Here is a 17,036-nt window from a genome sequence, read left to right on the forward strand (position 1 = left end):
GGACAACTGATGCATACAGACTAGATATCAAGCCAGTGAATGGCTCACATATCATGGCATCACAGTATGCGAATCCCCATTTATTGCTTCAAATGCCTGTACAATTTACATAAAACCCTAAAATCGTTCAAAACTAGTGGGTTTAAGATTCACCTTGGTGAGAATCAATGCAGAAAGTATTCATTATATATTGTTTATTCATATGAATCCTCTTCAATTATACCATAAATGTATCTTAAATTACAAAAGATTAAAGGAGCCTTGGCCATTCCCATGTGGATCCTGACCTGAGATCCACATGATTAGATCTTTTTTAGAAATTAATTTCCTTTGTTATTGCAGGTGCAACAAAATTCCCAATCTCCCAATCAGTCCACTTCTAAATAGAAGAAATAGAAAATAAAGAATTTTACAAATCCATTAGCTTATTATAGAAAGATGCTAGGAATAGTCTAACAACACTTATATGCTCTACAGTTGCAATGTAATATGGAATTTTGACCATTCCAGTAGTAATGTCAGTCTTGTGTTCAACAAATACAAAATTTTAATATAAAAAGTACAGTTTGAGCACATTAGCTTCTAGTCTAAAATGCCAGTAAGTAAAACAGCAGTACAGAAACAGCAGTTCTCCAAATGCAGCAAAGGCTTTCTTTGTATTATTTCTATGTAACATACAGTCATAGCAGGTTATTCAGAATGGAGAATTAAAACAAACCAGACTTGTTGAATTTGGCTGCTGATTAAATTGTTGATTCTATAAGAATGTACACATTTCATGTGTACGTTTGAATGCACTTCCTTCCTATGAAGCACAATGAATTACCTTGCGAAAGAAATGTGCTGCTGTGCAAACACATTGTGACAATTCAGACTTGATCTGTCGAAAAACTTTTTTTTTTCTACTTCTACATAGGATCCACTGGATCCAGGCCACTATTGATAATAATTCTGGTAATATGTTTAGGATTCACTGCTGTGTCATACAGAACTAAATAATAATAATAAACGTTATTGTATTTGTATAACATACAAAACATGCAGCTCAAAGTACTGTTACGTTTAAGTAGAAACATACTGTAGATTAAAAGGAAGCAAATAAGAAAAACTAAGTGCTTTTCATAAGAAAACTAAATAAAAATGACTAAAATTGAAAATGACATAAAAGACCTTACAAATTTGAGAAATTGTGCTGTAGAAAGGCTAGGTTAAAAATATGTTTTTAAATGTTTAAAGATTTCAACAGAGCCTGCCTCTCTAAAACTTTAGGTAAGGTGTTGAAGAAAGCTGCATCCTAAATCAATTTAGGCTAGGATTATACATACTGTATATGATACTTAAAACTCAAATAGGGGTTGTTGCTTCTAGTTTGATCATGGGAATCAGGTTGCCATGTATTTTAAAGAGCACGTCCCTTTTTGCTTTGGGGCGAATAAAAGGTTAACACTGTATACATTTAGTAGATATCAAGTAAACATGTAAATATGTTACAGTGTAATTATGTGTTCTAAACCCAAGTGACCCTGTGTAAAGTATGAACTGTTATATGTCCATAATGGACTGCAAACTGAAATCTGTGCAGTGTCTCAAGTCAATAAAGTAACAAAGTAAACCATAAATTATCTTCCACCCTTAAAAAAGGAACTAACTATAGTGTACATCAAAACATGTTCAGGTGATACAGTGTAAGATCACTTCTCTTTCTGTGGCTGCTCAATGAGTTTCCCCTTGTGGTACTTCTGTCCAATCCCATACGGTACGTGTGCAGCGATGGTGCCCAGCTCATTGGCCCCCTCAACGTGGAACATTTGGTCGTCGAAAAATATGTGGGGTTTTATCTTCTCTAAGAGGGGTCCCTTGGGGGCCCCGGCCAGGAAGAGAGCTTCGTCGATCTCTAGGCCCCAGCTCCTTAGTGTTTTCAGAACGCGGGCCCCTGAGCTGGCTGCACTGCGGGCTGTGACCAGGAAAGTGCGGATGGGACAGGTCAAACGCTCATCCTTGGCATAGAACTTCTTCTGGAGTTTCCCCAGGGCCTCCAGAAAACCCTTCAGGGGACCCTGAAAAAGTCGACACAACCGTATGCCTAAAATGCTTTTGATGAACAGTTTCTTAATTAAGCACTTTATTGAGTGACAGAGGTAAACAAGTGAGAAACACAATCACAGTTCATGATATGTAGCCAGAGCTTGTGTGTAACTAACTATTGAGATGTCAGGTAGGATGATTGTGCAAACATTTTTGTCTTATCTGCAATGGATTCAACTCACAGTCATGCACAGAGGTTCTGCTGAAATACCCCCTGATGGACTGAGTTATGTCTTGTGAGTATAAGTGAGGTGTTTATTAGTATATATATAATATATGTCTTCCCTGTTCCCATGTTAGTCAATCAGGCTATTGGTTACCTTTGCAAGTGCTTTGTTCTCGAATTGCTTCTCATGCTCAAAGAACTTGTCCAAGCCTCCTTGTTTCACAATGATCTCAGACTCATCCGAGAAGAGCACAGCATCTCCGTCAAATGCCACTCTCAGCTGGGTATCACTCAGCTCAACCTCTTTGTTGGCTGAAAACATTGTGGCAGCAGCAATGCCTGCGGGGACAGGGGTTGACAGGTGGAAGGATGGCAGGGTGTCAGTTAGAAAGTCAATGTTTAGTTTACAATTGAGGCCTTTAGCAGACGCTCTTATCTAGAGTGACTTACAAGTGCAAGATCAGAGTAAATGGCATAAACCTCAACACTTTACCAGCAATATTTTAAGCATTACTTATTGAAGTTTATGCCACTTCGTAATCCAAAGTATGTACTCACTAATAGAAATAATGGAACCAAAAACATCTTCAACTGACATGTCTGCGTGAGAGAAAACGGGATGTAAATCTAACTGCATCCTTGCCTACCCTCTTCAATTGCCTCTGCGACTTTCTCAGAGTCCTTGGAGAGGTAAAGGTTGGTCATGTAAGCCTTCAGGTAGCCAATGGGACTCTGCCCTCCAGTCATGCAGAATCTCTCTATGGTCAAATCTGATGGAACAAAGACAATTTGTAAATTAAAACATTAGATATACTGCATAGAAAAGTGAACAAGTCCTCTGTAGCTGTTTGGGGATTCAACCTACTGTAATGATTAATGCTGTTTATGAGTCGGACTCCAACTTGGGCATGGTTGTTAGTCATCAGGACGATGTCAAACAACTCCTCACTCTCTGGGTAGAGTTCCCTCAGCCTGGCATTGACCGTCATCAATGCCTAACAACACAGAAGTTCACATAAGTTGTTAATGATGATGCAACAAGTAGGAACTTGTGTCAGACGGCTCAGCCATTCTTGGCATATTACCACACTTGAAATGGGGCACACCTTTCTTTCAGTAATGCCACTGTGCACAAGATGTAAAAATAAAGAAACCTTGAACCTTGAACTTAACCTGTTTTCGATATGGCAGGTGGCTGATGTGGAATGCTGTCCATGCAAGTTCCCAGGGTTGGGTCAGATTACATTGAATTATAGTCAGTTACTGACCACAAATTACATGAGAATTTGTGGTAATTGGTAACGTAATCCCTTGGATTACTTTTTAAAATCCAATCTGAATACTGGATTACTGCTAAATCAAACATTGAAAATATCACACCTTATACTAAAAAATGGATGCAGTTACCGTACAAACATTTGAGTTTCACAAATATAACACTTTCTCTTCAAACAGAACAGTTTCACTACAAATAAAACATCTCAGGTGTGGCCTGAGCTTTCAGTGTGGAGGTTGAAATTTGCCAAGACATAATCAAACATCCAGCTTCCATTACAATGTAACTATAATCTAATTACACATTTTTCCTCAAATAATGGGTTTATAATTACTAATCGTCTGAATAGATTAAGATTCAAGAGAGGTAGCCTATTATGCAATGCCAGACAGTTCCAAGGGCTTTTAGGCTTAATTAAACTTTTTCATAGCAGAGGGGTGATGATGTGAATGTCTCATGTAGGTGGTGAGTGCAAGCACCAACTGTACATACACTGACAGTAACATGTTAACAGTGCTTAGTGCTTACCTACCTTGACAAATGGAAAAGAGACTCCTGGCATCAGAGGCTCGTTTTCGTGCTCCACCTGATGGGCCACGTACTTCTCCAGTCCTTGTTCCTCATAGATCTTCCTCTCTGCCACCATGTTGAACAAGGTGCGGGAGGAGACGGCTATAGTAACAGCATATTTGGGTTTGGGCTGCCCATGATCACCATGTCAAGGAAAGAAAAGAAGTGTTGAGTTGAGTTGTTTTAAAATCACCCACATACAGTAAAGTAAGTAACTAAGTACATTTACAGTAAATAAAACTTTAGTTGCTAGTTACTTTGTAGATTTAGATTATTATCACAAAACATACATTAACCACTTCAGGATTTCGGCTATTTGAAAATAGCCGATCAACAAGCTCACAATGCTTCGCGATGAGATGCATTGTGAGCTTGTAGATCTGCTATTTGTGAAATGGGACATTCTGCACAATGAATACTTTTACTTTTGGTACTTTTAAGTATATTTTGATGCTAATACTTTTGTACTTTAACTCAAATACAAAAAAATGTACTTGTAACAGAGTATTTCTACATTGCAGCATTGATACTTTTACAGTTTTTAGCAGTTTAACAAGCATTTCAACACATTGCAATCCCACCTACAGCAGCCTATACTTACAGGTCTGGGTGTTTTAGTTTTGAGGTTATCAAAGAAGGCTTTGGCCGCGGCCCAGTCTTTTTCCTCCCCATTGTCATCATTTGCTTCTGTCTTGATTTCACTCATTCTTGCAGATCCTCAAAAAGGTGTAAAATCTACAGTCAGAATCAGTTGAGAATCCTCCGAGGAAACTTTGCGGAAATGTGGTGAGGAGCAGTGTTGACAGATTTTGAGAGAGAACCAAGCAACTAGGTCTATGAAAACAAGCCAAAAAGAAGCGACAACTGGACTCATGAGCACTTTAAACCTATACTATTGGCTATTTTCAAACAAAACTTGACATGAAAAGGTTTGAGAACCACTGGTTTGAACAACATTTAGGAAAACAAAAACAAATAAGCAACTACACTTTAGAAACAAGCCCACAAAAAACGCAACCCGCAACTACCAATATTTACAAGCGAATTTATATAAAAACAAGCCCAAAGTTGCTTATAATAAGTGGACATGGCAACACTACTGAGGAGAGGAGGGGAAGTAAATGGGCGTGTCTTCTAGTCATGACGCACGCAGCTATTGGGAGGCAACCAGAGCATCACAAACAGTGATGGAAGAAAGTACTCACATTTTACTCAAGTAAAAGTATCAATACTGCAATGTAGAAATACTCTGTTAGGGCGCGCCCCCACCGCACCTTTATTTTACCCCTGGGGCAGAATCTGCCAATGCTTTGTCAATGCAAATGCGTGGATTCCTGGTCTTGCGGATTTTTCCCAAGAATCCACGCATTTGCATTGAAAAAGCATTGGCAGATTCTGCCCCAGAGGTAAAATAAAAGTGCGGTGGGAGCGCGCCCTTACAAGTAAAAAGTCCGGAACTCAAAATTGACTTGAGTTAAAGTACAAAAGTATTAGCATCAAAATGTAGAACGTAAATGTAAAAGTAGAAAGTACTCATTATGCAGAATGTCCCATTTCACAAGTTTTCAAATGTATAAAAGTATTTTGAAAATAGCAGATCTACAAGCTCAGCTTGTAGATCAAGCTCAGCTCAGCTTGTAGATCGGCTATTTTCAAATGGCCGAAATGTATATAGGGCTGAATTGGGTAATGTATGTTTTGTAATAATAATCAAAATCTACAAAGTAACTAAGAGCTAAAGTTTTCAAATAATTGCAGTGGAGTAAAAGTACAATATTTGCCTCTGAGATGTAGTGGAGTAGAAGTAAAAGTACTGAAAATTGGAAACACTCCAGTAAAGTAAAGAAAATAAATCAAAATGTTACTTAACTACAGTACTTGAGTAAATGTACTTAGTTACTCTAGATCTGCTCCACCTAGGCATGACCCAGGAAGAAAGGGTCAACTTTCAGGAGATTTTGGCCCTGGTGGGCCTTTTGTGCGGGCCCATGAAAAAATACTCTCTCTATACATACAGTAAAGAAGCTTTATTTGGGTAAAACAAAAATAATTTTGTTTTTGAAAACAAGGCAGGCGTGCGTGTGCTGATAGAAGCAACCGGAGTGAGTTGCATACTGATATAGGGGAATCAATCAGATATATATTTCAGACTGAGCTCACTTCCCACCTGGGCCCAGCTCACTTACATCTATCAGGAGTACCATTTAAATACATTATTAAAGAATCTATCATTTTCATTTTTTTCATTTGACTTCATTACCAGTATTATTGCTTTTTCTTATTATCTTGTTGTATTGTTGTGTTGGCATTCTATGCAGAAGGTCCCACCAAACATTTTGCTGGTTGTACATGTGTATGAGTGACAAATAACACCCTTTTGATTTATTGACATGGGTTAATCTGTAGGAAGCATTAAGTTAATTAGTCTTCCAGTTGCTTGGTAAATGACAGTTCTTGCACACAGGCTTAGTCTTGCAAGATGTCCATAGCATGGGATGCATCCCATTCTAGTTTGTATATGATGATTATGATTATTAGTAGTAATAGTGTTATTTTAGTGTGTAGAATGTATAATTAGTGGTTCTCAAAGTGGGGTCCTGCCCAGGGACCCCCAGGGGTAATGCTGCTGACATGCTGCTGACAAATGGACTGTAAAGAAAAGAAAGACACAAATGAACGTAACAAATGTAATTATTGTGCACATACACCAAAGGTCAAAATAATAATTAGTGCACATTCAAGAGCATTTCACTGTGTAACTGTATATGTGAGAAATAATAAAACTTTGAAACCATGAAAAAATATATTTTATTCACATATTGAGTAGGCTACAAAAAGGTTTCATATTACCGTAGTTTAAAATTATATAAAATCAAACAATATTTCAAAATTCTCATCTGTCCAGCAATCTTATTGTACACAGGCACACATGATGATGATGATGATGATGATGATGATGATGATGATGATGATATTATTATGGTTAGTTTTATCAGTAGTCTATAACAGTAGCCTATGAGTAGGCTATAGCCTACGTTTGGATTTTAATAATGTATTTATTTATGTATTTATTTTTCACATAATGGGTACAACTTAAAATAATATTTAATGAAATGAAGTGGAGAAATAAAAAAAACAAAAAAAAATCACAATTCTCAAATCTGGATCGAAGCCCATACCTGCGCCCCTGCACTGGCACCGGAATGATCGCTTCCTACCGTCTTCCCCTCGGATTGGTAGATTCCAGAGGAGCAGAACATCATGGCGATTGATGGTAAGTACACTGTGCTCACATGTGTTCTGTATGGGACTCTATAACTTGCATAGGACAGAAAAAGAATGCTTTAAGCCTTATGATTTTTTTTTGACGCACCACACATTCACTAGCTATATAAAACACGCCGTGACTATAGGCTACTGTATAGATGCACACGGCAGTGTTTCGGTGCTGCTGGGATAGTAGATCCTTAAGTGTGCTATCCTATTTCTTTTTCAAGACTTTAAAAAAAATATAGCAGATCTACAAGCTCGTAGCCCCGCAGGAAGTGTCCTGCTATGAGCTTGTATATCTGCTATTATGCTAAATAATGGTTGTAGCTCAAATCGAAAATGACACAGATGCGTTCCCGGATTAATAATAGGGTAAAGAAATGTTTCAAAATAAATACCAAAAAATAGCTCAAAAATATACTTTGGGGAAAACCGAGTAAATCGATGAAAAGATGTATTATGTATGAGGTCCAAAATATATTTTTTACTTTATTGATTTGCTGTTTTTTTTGTATATTTTCTTAACATTGCTTTAACATGTGAAATATAGCTGCACTGTGGTGGTGCGGTGCGGGGTTGTTTATGTGCCCTCCACGGTGACGGGACGCGCGCGTGCTCCTCTCAGTTGATGCGCGTGGTGCTGAAGTGGACAGCGACACTATTAAAGCAGCGTGCCTTTCATGTGGCATGCAGCGCGGATTATGTCAGGCTGTCAGCCTTCACTATGGGAGAGAAATAGCCTTGGATCAAGACTATCATAGATGTATTTTATCGAGTCTGACTTTTACTTTCGTATCTACGGTAGTCTTGGCCTGCACCCCTCCGTGCGTCCTGCACGTTCACCAGTAAAGCCCGTACTTCTCCGTACATGTGCAAAATAAAATGATATCAGGTGCTAACCCAGTTGCCCCAAATATTAACTCGCGCTTTGGAGTCTTTGTGCAATGTATTAGTCCGTAAATATGTGGTTTAATCCCGTCTGTGGCGGATTCTGTCGGAAGTTCCATGTATTCCTCAATGGGTGGTAGTGACGGGGCGCATCCGGTGAAAGCCAGTATTACACTCCATGTAAACAGGAAGTAAACGAGGGGGGAATGGCGTTCAGCCACAGACGTGATTATAACACATATCTATTGAAAAATATGGACTGATACATTGCACAAAGGCTTCGAAGCGTGAGTGAACATTTGGGGCTACAGGGTAAGCACCTTATGTATTTTTGTATTACGGGCTTTACTAGTGAAAGTGCAGGACGCACTGGGGGGTGCTAGCCAAGACTAAGTAAAAGTCTGACTGGATAAAATACATCTATGATAGTCTTGATCCATGGCTAGGTAATAATAATAGCCTAATAGGCTAGGCTACAATAATACAAATGTAATAATTGCGGCTGTCGAGGGTTTTCTCTTCATTAAAGTGAATGAGACAGTAACCATCATGCCCGTGTTTGAGGATTTCAGGCAGTGCGATCACGTGTGCTTAATTTATAAGCCATCTCCATCGCCAAAAAGGATGCAACGCTTGTTTGCTTGTAGATCTGTTCTTTGTTTTATTGCCAAGCGACACCGTCGTATTACGGGTTATACATTTTTGGCTTCAACCATCAGGCACGCTGCTCGGTATAGTGACACCGTCACTGATGCCGTCACACCTGACAGGGAATCAGGCTGGACAACTAGAGTTGCCATGTCCGCTTATTCTAAGCTTGAGCTTCTTTTTCAGTAAAGTTGCTTGTAAAATTGGTAGTTGCGTTTGGGCTTGTTTAGTTGTATAGTTGCTTATTTGGGCTTGTTTCATAATATTGTTTAAACTAGTGGTTCTCAAACATGTTCATAACAAGGACCCCCAAATGAATATGTATTTGTCCACGGACCCCCATTCTGACAATATTGTTTGTGCCTGTGTCCCCAGTACAAGATTTGTGTTGTTAAAATGTTTCAAAAAATATTCCACACTTTTCACATTTTCTTCAAGATTCTTTTGAAAATAGCAAATCTACAAGCTCACAACACAACGCGTTGCGATGTGACGCATTGTGAGATTGTAGATCGGATATTTTCAAAGGGCTCATGTAGCCTAGTCGCTTCTTTTGGGCTTGTTTTCATAGACCTGGTTGCTTATTTCTCTCGCAAAACCCTGGCAACACTGTAAACGGCCCGCAGCTAAAAATGGCCCGGTGCTGGTGATGATGGGAGAGATACAGTACACCGCCAAAGCGCTGGCAGGACAGGTGTACTTAAAAATTAGGTTATGATAACCTATTTTGTGCTACAGTAGTTGTACCTTCTCTTGTAGTCTTTAACTCCTGGCTGCAGAGAAACAAAGGATGTTTGTGTAGTAAAAATAATAATGATAATAATGATAATGAAATAATGATGTTGATGATGATTATAATAATGGATTATGTTTATAATGCACTTTACATCTGAAACAAATTACCAAGTGCTACAGAGCAAAATATTTGCATAAATCACAAAACTATATAAAAAAAAGAGAAGTTAAAAAAAAGAGAAGTTATCATACCATACATGCACAATGGTACCTGTAACCTATTTTTAAACTAGAGCAAGTAAGTAGGCCTAGCTTAACCACTTAAGCTCCAAATGGTTGCGGAGTCCCTCAGGGTTCTATGTTAGTGTATTTTCAGTTTTCTGTTATTGTGGGGAAAGCTTTAGCTGAAAATAGTCGATCGGCAAGCTCACAACGTGTTGCAGTGCGAGCTTGTCGATCTGCTATTTTCAGCAAGCTTGTGGATCTGCTATTTTCAGAGAAAGCTTTCCCCACAATACGGATGATGGGGTTTAAGTGGTTAACATGTGTTTATGGAGTTTAAAAAATATATATTATTATTGTTTAGGCGTGAACATCTGTCTAGTAATTTGTATCTCAGTATGACCCTCTGTGTTTTCTCTGCTCGTCTGCTGTGAATTATACTTTCACATTCACAGAACTCATAATACACAGTGGTGTATTTGGACCAATGGTTCTCAAAGTGTAGTCCTTGAGGGGGTTCCAGGGGGTTCCCAGCTAAATTATATAGATTGATAGTTCATCTTCTCCACTATTACATGTAAAGTAAATACAACTTAAGAATGGCATTTTTTTTAAATCAGAGTTTCAATGTTATCAACATGCACTGCAGTACACATAGACAGTAAAGGACCAAATGACAGACCATGTCGGACCAAATGATGTAAAAACAAAGCTTTTCTATTTTCTTACATTGGGGTAGGCCTACCAGAGATAAAAGGGGTCTGTATAGCCTAATGTCTATCAAATCTCTTTGAATTTAAAAAGTTGAGAATCACTAGACAACTTCACTTCAGACATTTCTGAAAATGGAATGGAAGTAGAATATGCTTCTGTCTCAGGTTGTAATTTTTATCGAAAAAATTATAATTGGTAATGTTGTTGTGCCAACTGTATTTATTTATTTATTGTGTGCAGTACTTTATGTGCATGTGTGTTCCTGTGTCTGAGCATGCATACATGCATGCGTGCGTGCGTGCGTGCGTGCGTGCGCGTTCGTCAACATTTTGTTTCTTAGACAGATTACATGTGTACTGGTCACATGGTGCTATCTTATGCCTCTGTGTGGACATAGTGGTGTGTGCTAAATATAGTGTATTGTTCTAAATGCACATGCAATCTACACTTAAATACTCTGCAGTCTGCACCTGTCTTATTCAAATACTTTATTACGTAACACTACCATGCCTGGAAAATTAAAGAAACATCTGAATTGTCAGTTTGCTCAGTTGGCTCAAGCTAATTAGGTTGACATCTGCCAGCACTGGCATCTGTCATATCCCCTGCCTTCTGGGGACAGAACATATGGACAGAACACAGGAAACAATAGAGTTTACATCTGACCCTCAACCTTTCACCCCTTTACCTCAGGAGGGGGGAGGAGCTGTGGCGTGAATGAGCTCATCTGTGCCAGACGAGGTGAGGCGTGTGTGTGTGTGTGTGTGTGTGTGTGTGTGTGTGTGTGTGTGTGTGTGTGTGTGTGTGTGTGTGTGTGTGTGTGTGAGATCGGGTTGGTGTGTGTGTGTGTGTGTGTGTGTGTGTGTGTGTGTGTGTGTGTGTGTGTGTGTGTGTGTGTGTGTATGTTACTCATACTCATTAGTAAGTCTGTAATGTTTGTTGACCTGTTTGACCACTTACTTGGCTGTACACATGTCCATTTGAACGCTTAAGCATGGTCACATCCCAAAGCACTTTATTCGCCATCCTTAGTTCCTTGCCGCTCCATGCGCACTGAAGTATGGCGCACACAGCACAGACACTGTTTCTATGGTTATTGACTTCAGAAAATGCAATGTCTGAGTGTGAATTATGCATGCCATATCAAGTTTTAGTACACTTTGCCAAGAGGAGGGCAGCAGTGTGGTCATGATTTATTCAGAGTGGGGCTTTTGTTTCTCATATGCCATAGGGCCATATGTAAGCAAGACTTTAAGATTACACACCTATGTTTTAACTAAACATGCACTGCAAACCCTGGGTGATTTCAATAGACTTTGGTCAAAAGAAATATTTCTTCAAATAGAATATGTCACTGCATAGTTCACAGTGTTCTCCCCATTAGTGTCTCAACAGACTGGAAAGATGGCTGAAACATGACTAGGCCAGTGGTTATTGGAGAGACGTTAATTTGAAATAGGACGTTTACATAGACCGAGCGTCAATTTATTTCAAGTGATTAATTAATGTGCTGTTTTCAGAGTCAGTGGTCAAGCAGTCAGTTTAAACAACCCATCATGGTTATTACCTGGTTTTGCTTCTTACTGTATTGTATTTGTCAGCATGTTATTATAGGTGTGGTTCCCAGTTTTCAAGCATTTTGACTTGACAAAGATCCAAGTTGGATCAAAACGTCACTATTTAACTGTTTTGGCAGTTTGACACAAAATGTCTTTACTTAAGTAAAAGTATCAATACTGCAATGTAGAAACACTCTGTTTTCAAGTAAAAGTTTGGTAATCAAAATGTACTTGAGTAAAAGTAAAAAAAAAATGGTATCAAAATATACTTAAAGTACCAAAAGTAAAAGTACTCATTATGCAGGATGTCCCGTTTCACAAGGTATCATTATGTATAATATGTATTAAAATCTTTTGAAAATAGCAGATCTACAAGCCCACAATGCGTCGCATCGCTAGGTGTTGTGAGATTATAGATAGGCTATTTTCAAATAGCCAAAGTTTAAATAGGGCTGAAGTGGTTATAATGTATGTTTTGTAATAATAATTAAAATCTGCAAATTAACTAACTAAAGTTTTCAAATAATTGCAGTGGAGTAAAAAGTACAATATTTGCCTCTGAGATGTAGAGGAGTAAAAGGAGTAGAAGTATTAAACATTGGAAACACTCCAATAAAGTAAAAGTACCTCAAAATTGTACTTAAGTACATTACCTGAGTACATGTGTGTACTTAGTTACTTTACACCACTGGTAGGTCGTTACACCTTTCATTACCTTGAGAAAAAAACAAACTAAACCTCAGATTCCGGTATGAGTACTGAGGTCCACTTCAGTAACTCAATCTGCTGTAACTAAACCAGATTAATCTACTCTCTCTCTCTCTCTCACACACACGCACGCACGCACGCACGCACGCACGCACGCACGCACGCACGCACGCACGCACGCACGCACGCACGCACGCACACACACACACACACACACACACACACACACACACACACACACACACACACACACACACACACACACACACACACACACACACTCTCTTGGGTCTTTTTTCACTCCTACTACTGTGTGTGTGTGTGTGTGTGTGTGTGTGTGTGTGTGTGTGTGTGTGTGTGTGTGTGTGTGTGTGTGTGTGTGTGTGTGTGTGTGTGTGTGTGTGTGTGTGTGTGTGTGTGTGTGTGTGTGTATGTATGTGTGTGAGAGAGAGATGGAGAAAGATAGAGAGAGAGTGAAGACAGAGGTAGTACATGCTGATCTGCTCTGCTGTTTCGAGTCTTTAGTTTCGACACACATCTTAGGTCACTTAGCCTATGAATGTGGTTGTTATGAATCGATGTGACTTCACGGGTCACCACTAATCCTCAGTGAGTTGCTAGGCAGCGAGGATAGGCTCTGAAAGGCAGGCAAGCTACTGTTCCCCTCGATGGTGTGCACCGAGGGACGGATCCACTTACCAAAGATATCTACATTATTCATGTGCAGTTGACAAGTACAGAACAGGGCCATGGGCCATGCATGAGTTGTCACCACCTTTTGAGAAAACAGGGTCATAAGCTACAATACTTATTTGGACATGAGGCTACGGGTTACGGGCCCCCATTGGTTCATTCAACGGAGCTGTCACCTGTGAGAGTTGAAAGGTAACCATAGTTGTATCAGTTGAACCGCTGGACTGGATTAAGCACAGAAGGGATTTATTGCAGGCCAAGTTACCACTTTGTTTTTTTTGTTCTTCCCCTATGATGGAGTTATACCTGGTAATGTGCTAGTAGTGTATTCTCTGCACTTGTGTTTTTGGGGGAATGGAGATCTATAAAAGAGGACGGTCATGCAAAGATTGGGTAAGTTTTTCCTTACACATCTGCATTCATCATTTTTTACATTGTGCAGCAGACAGCTCTAGTTGTTGGACTCTGGCTGTCTTCTCTGCATGCTATCGTGGCGAGAACAGCCTGTCCTCAAGAATAAGTTCAGGCTATATTCAGCATGGGCAGGTTAGATAAAGTATACATTCTCCATTCTGGCTTTGTTAGCCTCCTGGGGCCTGAGTGTTTGTGTGGTGGATCAGCCTGGCATATGAATGGTCCACCAATGACCTATAATAATGGTTGAGTTCACATCTATTTGTAGGATTGGAAAAAACTACATGAATGCTGCTTACTGTATAGCTGTAGCTGTTAGTACTTTTTCACAACATATTTTGGGGACTTACATGGCTGGTAAAATGTTGCATGAGGTAACATTTTAACCGTAGCCTAATAACCACTGTGGCTGGTAGTTTCAAGTTTCCCTGTGGTTGTTGTGTGGTTCACTTGGTCTGATCGGTCTAGTGTACTGTCGTCTTAACACTGTCTTGCTAATGGTTTTATTGTCTTACATTGCAGTTAGATACAGGTCCTCTGCGACTCTAATAAAAATAGCGCATCAGCAACGCTGGGCTGCATATTTACATGAAGTATTGCTGGCCTACTTAGAGGGCTGTAGATTACATCTGTTACGTCTTTGAAGTGAAACAAGGAAAAGAAGGAAAGAACCTAGCAATGTTAATGTTGCAGGATATCTAATTCTATTCCCCAAATATAGGATAGGTGTTTTATTTCAATATTAGCAAAATAATATAACACACACACACACACACACACACACACACACACACACACACACACACACACACACACACACACATATATATAGTATACTGTATATACATTATGTAAATTACATACTTATTACATTATTACAGTTGATGTGAACATAAAACGTCATATAAAATGCAAAACATAAAGACATAATTGAAATAAACTAACGTCTTGCAGAGCTACGCTGTAAAAATAAAGATTTCCTTTTTCTTTCTTTCCTATGATGAAACCCATCATATTCACTGTCATCTCTAATGCTCAACCTTCCCCATCTCCCTTCTTCTTCTCTTTCTATCCTTCTCTTCAGTCTCTCCCGAGCTCCTCGGCGTCCTCTCCTCTATCGCCGTCTTCATGGCGCTGATGGCTCTCTGTTTTCTTTACTTCAGCAACAAACTGTCTGTGGAGAGAACCAGCGATCTGTCTCGTCTTGATGGCCATAAGGACCAGCCAGGTAAAAACATGTGTGTTCAGTTCACCACCACAGCCCATACTGTATATGTACAGGCACACGTTAAAGGGAATTTTAGCCGATTGTAACCAATCAGAATCTGTTTTATGAAATCTGTAGTCGGTTTATTTTAGTCTGAATATATATCTATTTATTGGCCCAGTATTTTCACCTGCAAGGGATTTGACTTGGTCTAGGCAGATAACAAAAAAGAAATAATAATGATATAAAAAAAGAAAGAAAGAAAAGAAGTATAAAATGGAAGTAAATATAAGTATAAAAGTAACAATAGGAATATAATCCGTATAGTGTAGTCAGACCAAGTGCGAGCAGTATGAACAGTATGGGAAGTGTATGTGATGACACACGCACGCACGCACGCACGCACACACGCACGCACGCACGCACGCACGCACGCACGCACACACACACACACATATATATATATATATATCATTTGATACTGTACTGCCCTATATTGCAAAAGAAATGCGCAATGTTATTCTACAATATTCTACATAATTATTGTGTATAATAACTAACCCTATTGCACATGGTGTGTGCATGAGTGCAAATAGCATTAGCAAGAATCCTAAATTCTGTGTTTGGGGGCTGCCAACACACAAAACAGTGGCAAGTGTTATGTCAGATTTGCACAAATCCTGTTCACAATAGAGCGATAGGATTCAGGTTCAAAATCGGCAAAGAAGCCCTTTAAAGGAATAGTCACCCAAAAAATTACGTATTTTTTAATAAACCGGAGACAAAAACAAAAACAAAATCCATGAATTCAAGGCTTCATGGGGTGTGTAATTGACAGGAAATAAGTCATTCTTTGGGCGAACTATACTCCTTTAAACTAATTTCATTTAAGTAAGAGAATAAGAGAATACCGGTAATTACATTAAAAGGAGTAGCTATAAATTCACACCGTTAGATATTATTTCACCAGACCGTTGTTACATACAGTACATTAAGCTGACACATTTTCTGCATTAGAGCTTTGACTGAAAACCACCTTCACTGTTAGCAGTCCTCAGTCAAATTAATGGGTGCTACAAATTAGATTGTAATCTTGGCACAAGATGTCTACTTTATTTTAAAATGTAAAGTTCTGTAGCTAACAATGCTCACAAAGTGTTTTTTTTTTTGTTACTGTAGGCCAAATGATGAAAGGCTTTGAAAGGATTTGTCCCCTAATGTTTCAAATGAGTGATGAGTGAAAAATGTCAGAATATCCCTATTTGCATAATGGTCAACAAAAGAATGTTCCATGAATCCATTATTTAATTATTCTAGTCTCCATACATATATATGGAGACGAGAATATATTTATTTTGTATAGCACTCAATCTAATTGTAATTTAACTTGACTAAGTTCACCATTGCTTGTAGTGAAGGCTTGTTTCTACATGTGTAACTGTACACCTTGTCCACACTGTACAAGCTTAATTGTACTATGTCCAAGAACCGTTTAATAATGCCCTCAATATTCATTCACGAGACAGTAGTCCTGTTTATCTTGATCACAGCATATTCAACATGGGGGGGTCATATAAGGTCAGTACATGTCATTATTAGATGTATAGATCACAAGGTCAGAATACAGGACATATGAATTTGAAACACACATTTTCAAATCACTCAAAATCTACAACATTGTATTTCAGTGTTTGCTGCCTGCCCCCCCTTCCCCCTTCCCCCTTCACGCACTCACACTCACGCGCACGCACACGCACACACACACAGCACAGCACATTGCAGGCTGTAACAAACCAAACGTTCATAATCACATGTCCATCCGTGTTCAGTGCCCGTGTTGAGCTAACCTGTAGCGGTGTGAGGAGTGGTGACGGCAGAGAC

The 17,036-nt window shown here is 39.1% G+C and overlaps 1 protein-coding gene across 1 annotated transcript; it reads right to left on the reverse strand.

Moving 5' to 3' along the window:
- Positions 1 to 524: 524 nt before the first annotated feature.
- LOC311063310 (cytosolic 5'-nucleotidase 1A-like) lies at positions 525 to 4,894 on the reverse strand. The gene is made up of 6 exons (XM_084082677.1): positions 4,699 to 4,894; positions 4,060 to 4,227; positions 3,117 to 3,246; positions 2,899 to 3,021; positions 2,406 to 2,590; positions 525 to 2,057 (listed from the first exon to the last, which is right to left on the reverse strand). The coding sequence occupies exons 1-6, from the start codon at positions 4,801 to 4,803 to the stop codon at positions 1,692 to 1,694; spliced, it is 1,077 nt and encodes a 358-aa protein (XP_083938803.1). The 5' UTR covers positions 4,804 to 4,894; the 3' UTR covers positions 525 to 1,691.
- Positions 4,895 to 17,036: the final 12,142 nt, after the last annotated feature.

This window comes from Gymnoscopelus microlampas (assembly GCF_963454915.1).
Source record: "Gymnoscopelus microlampas genome assembly, chromosome: 16".
Classification (NCBI taxonomy): domain Eukaryota; kingdom Metazoa; phylum Chordata; class Actinopteri; order Myctophiformes; family Myctophidae; genus Gymnoscopelus; species Gymnoscopelus microlampas.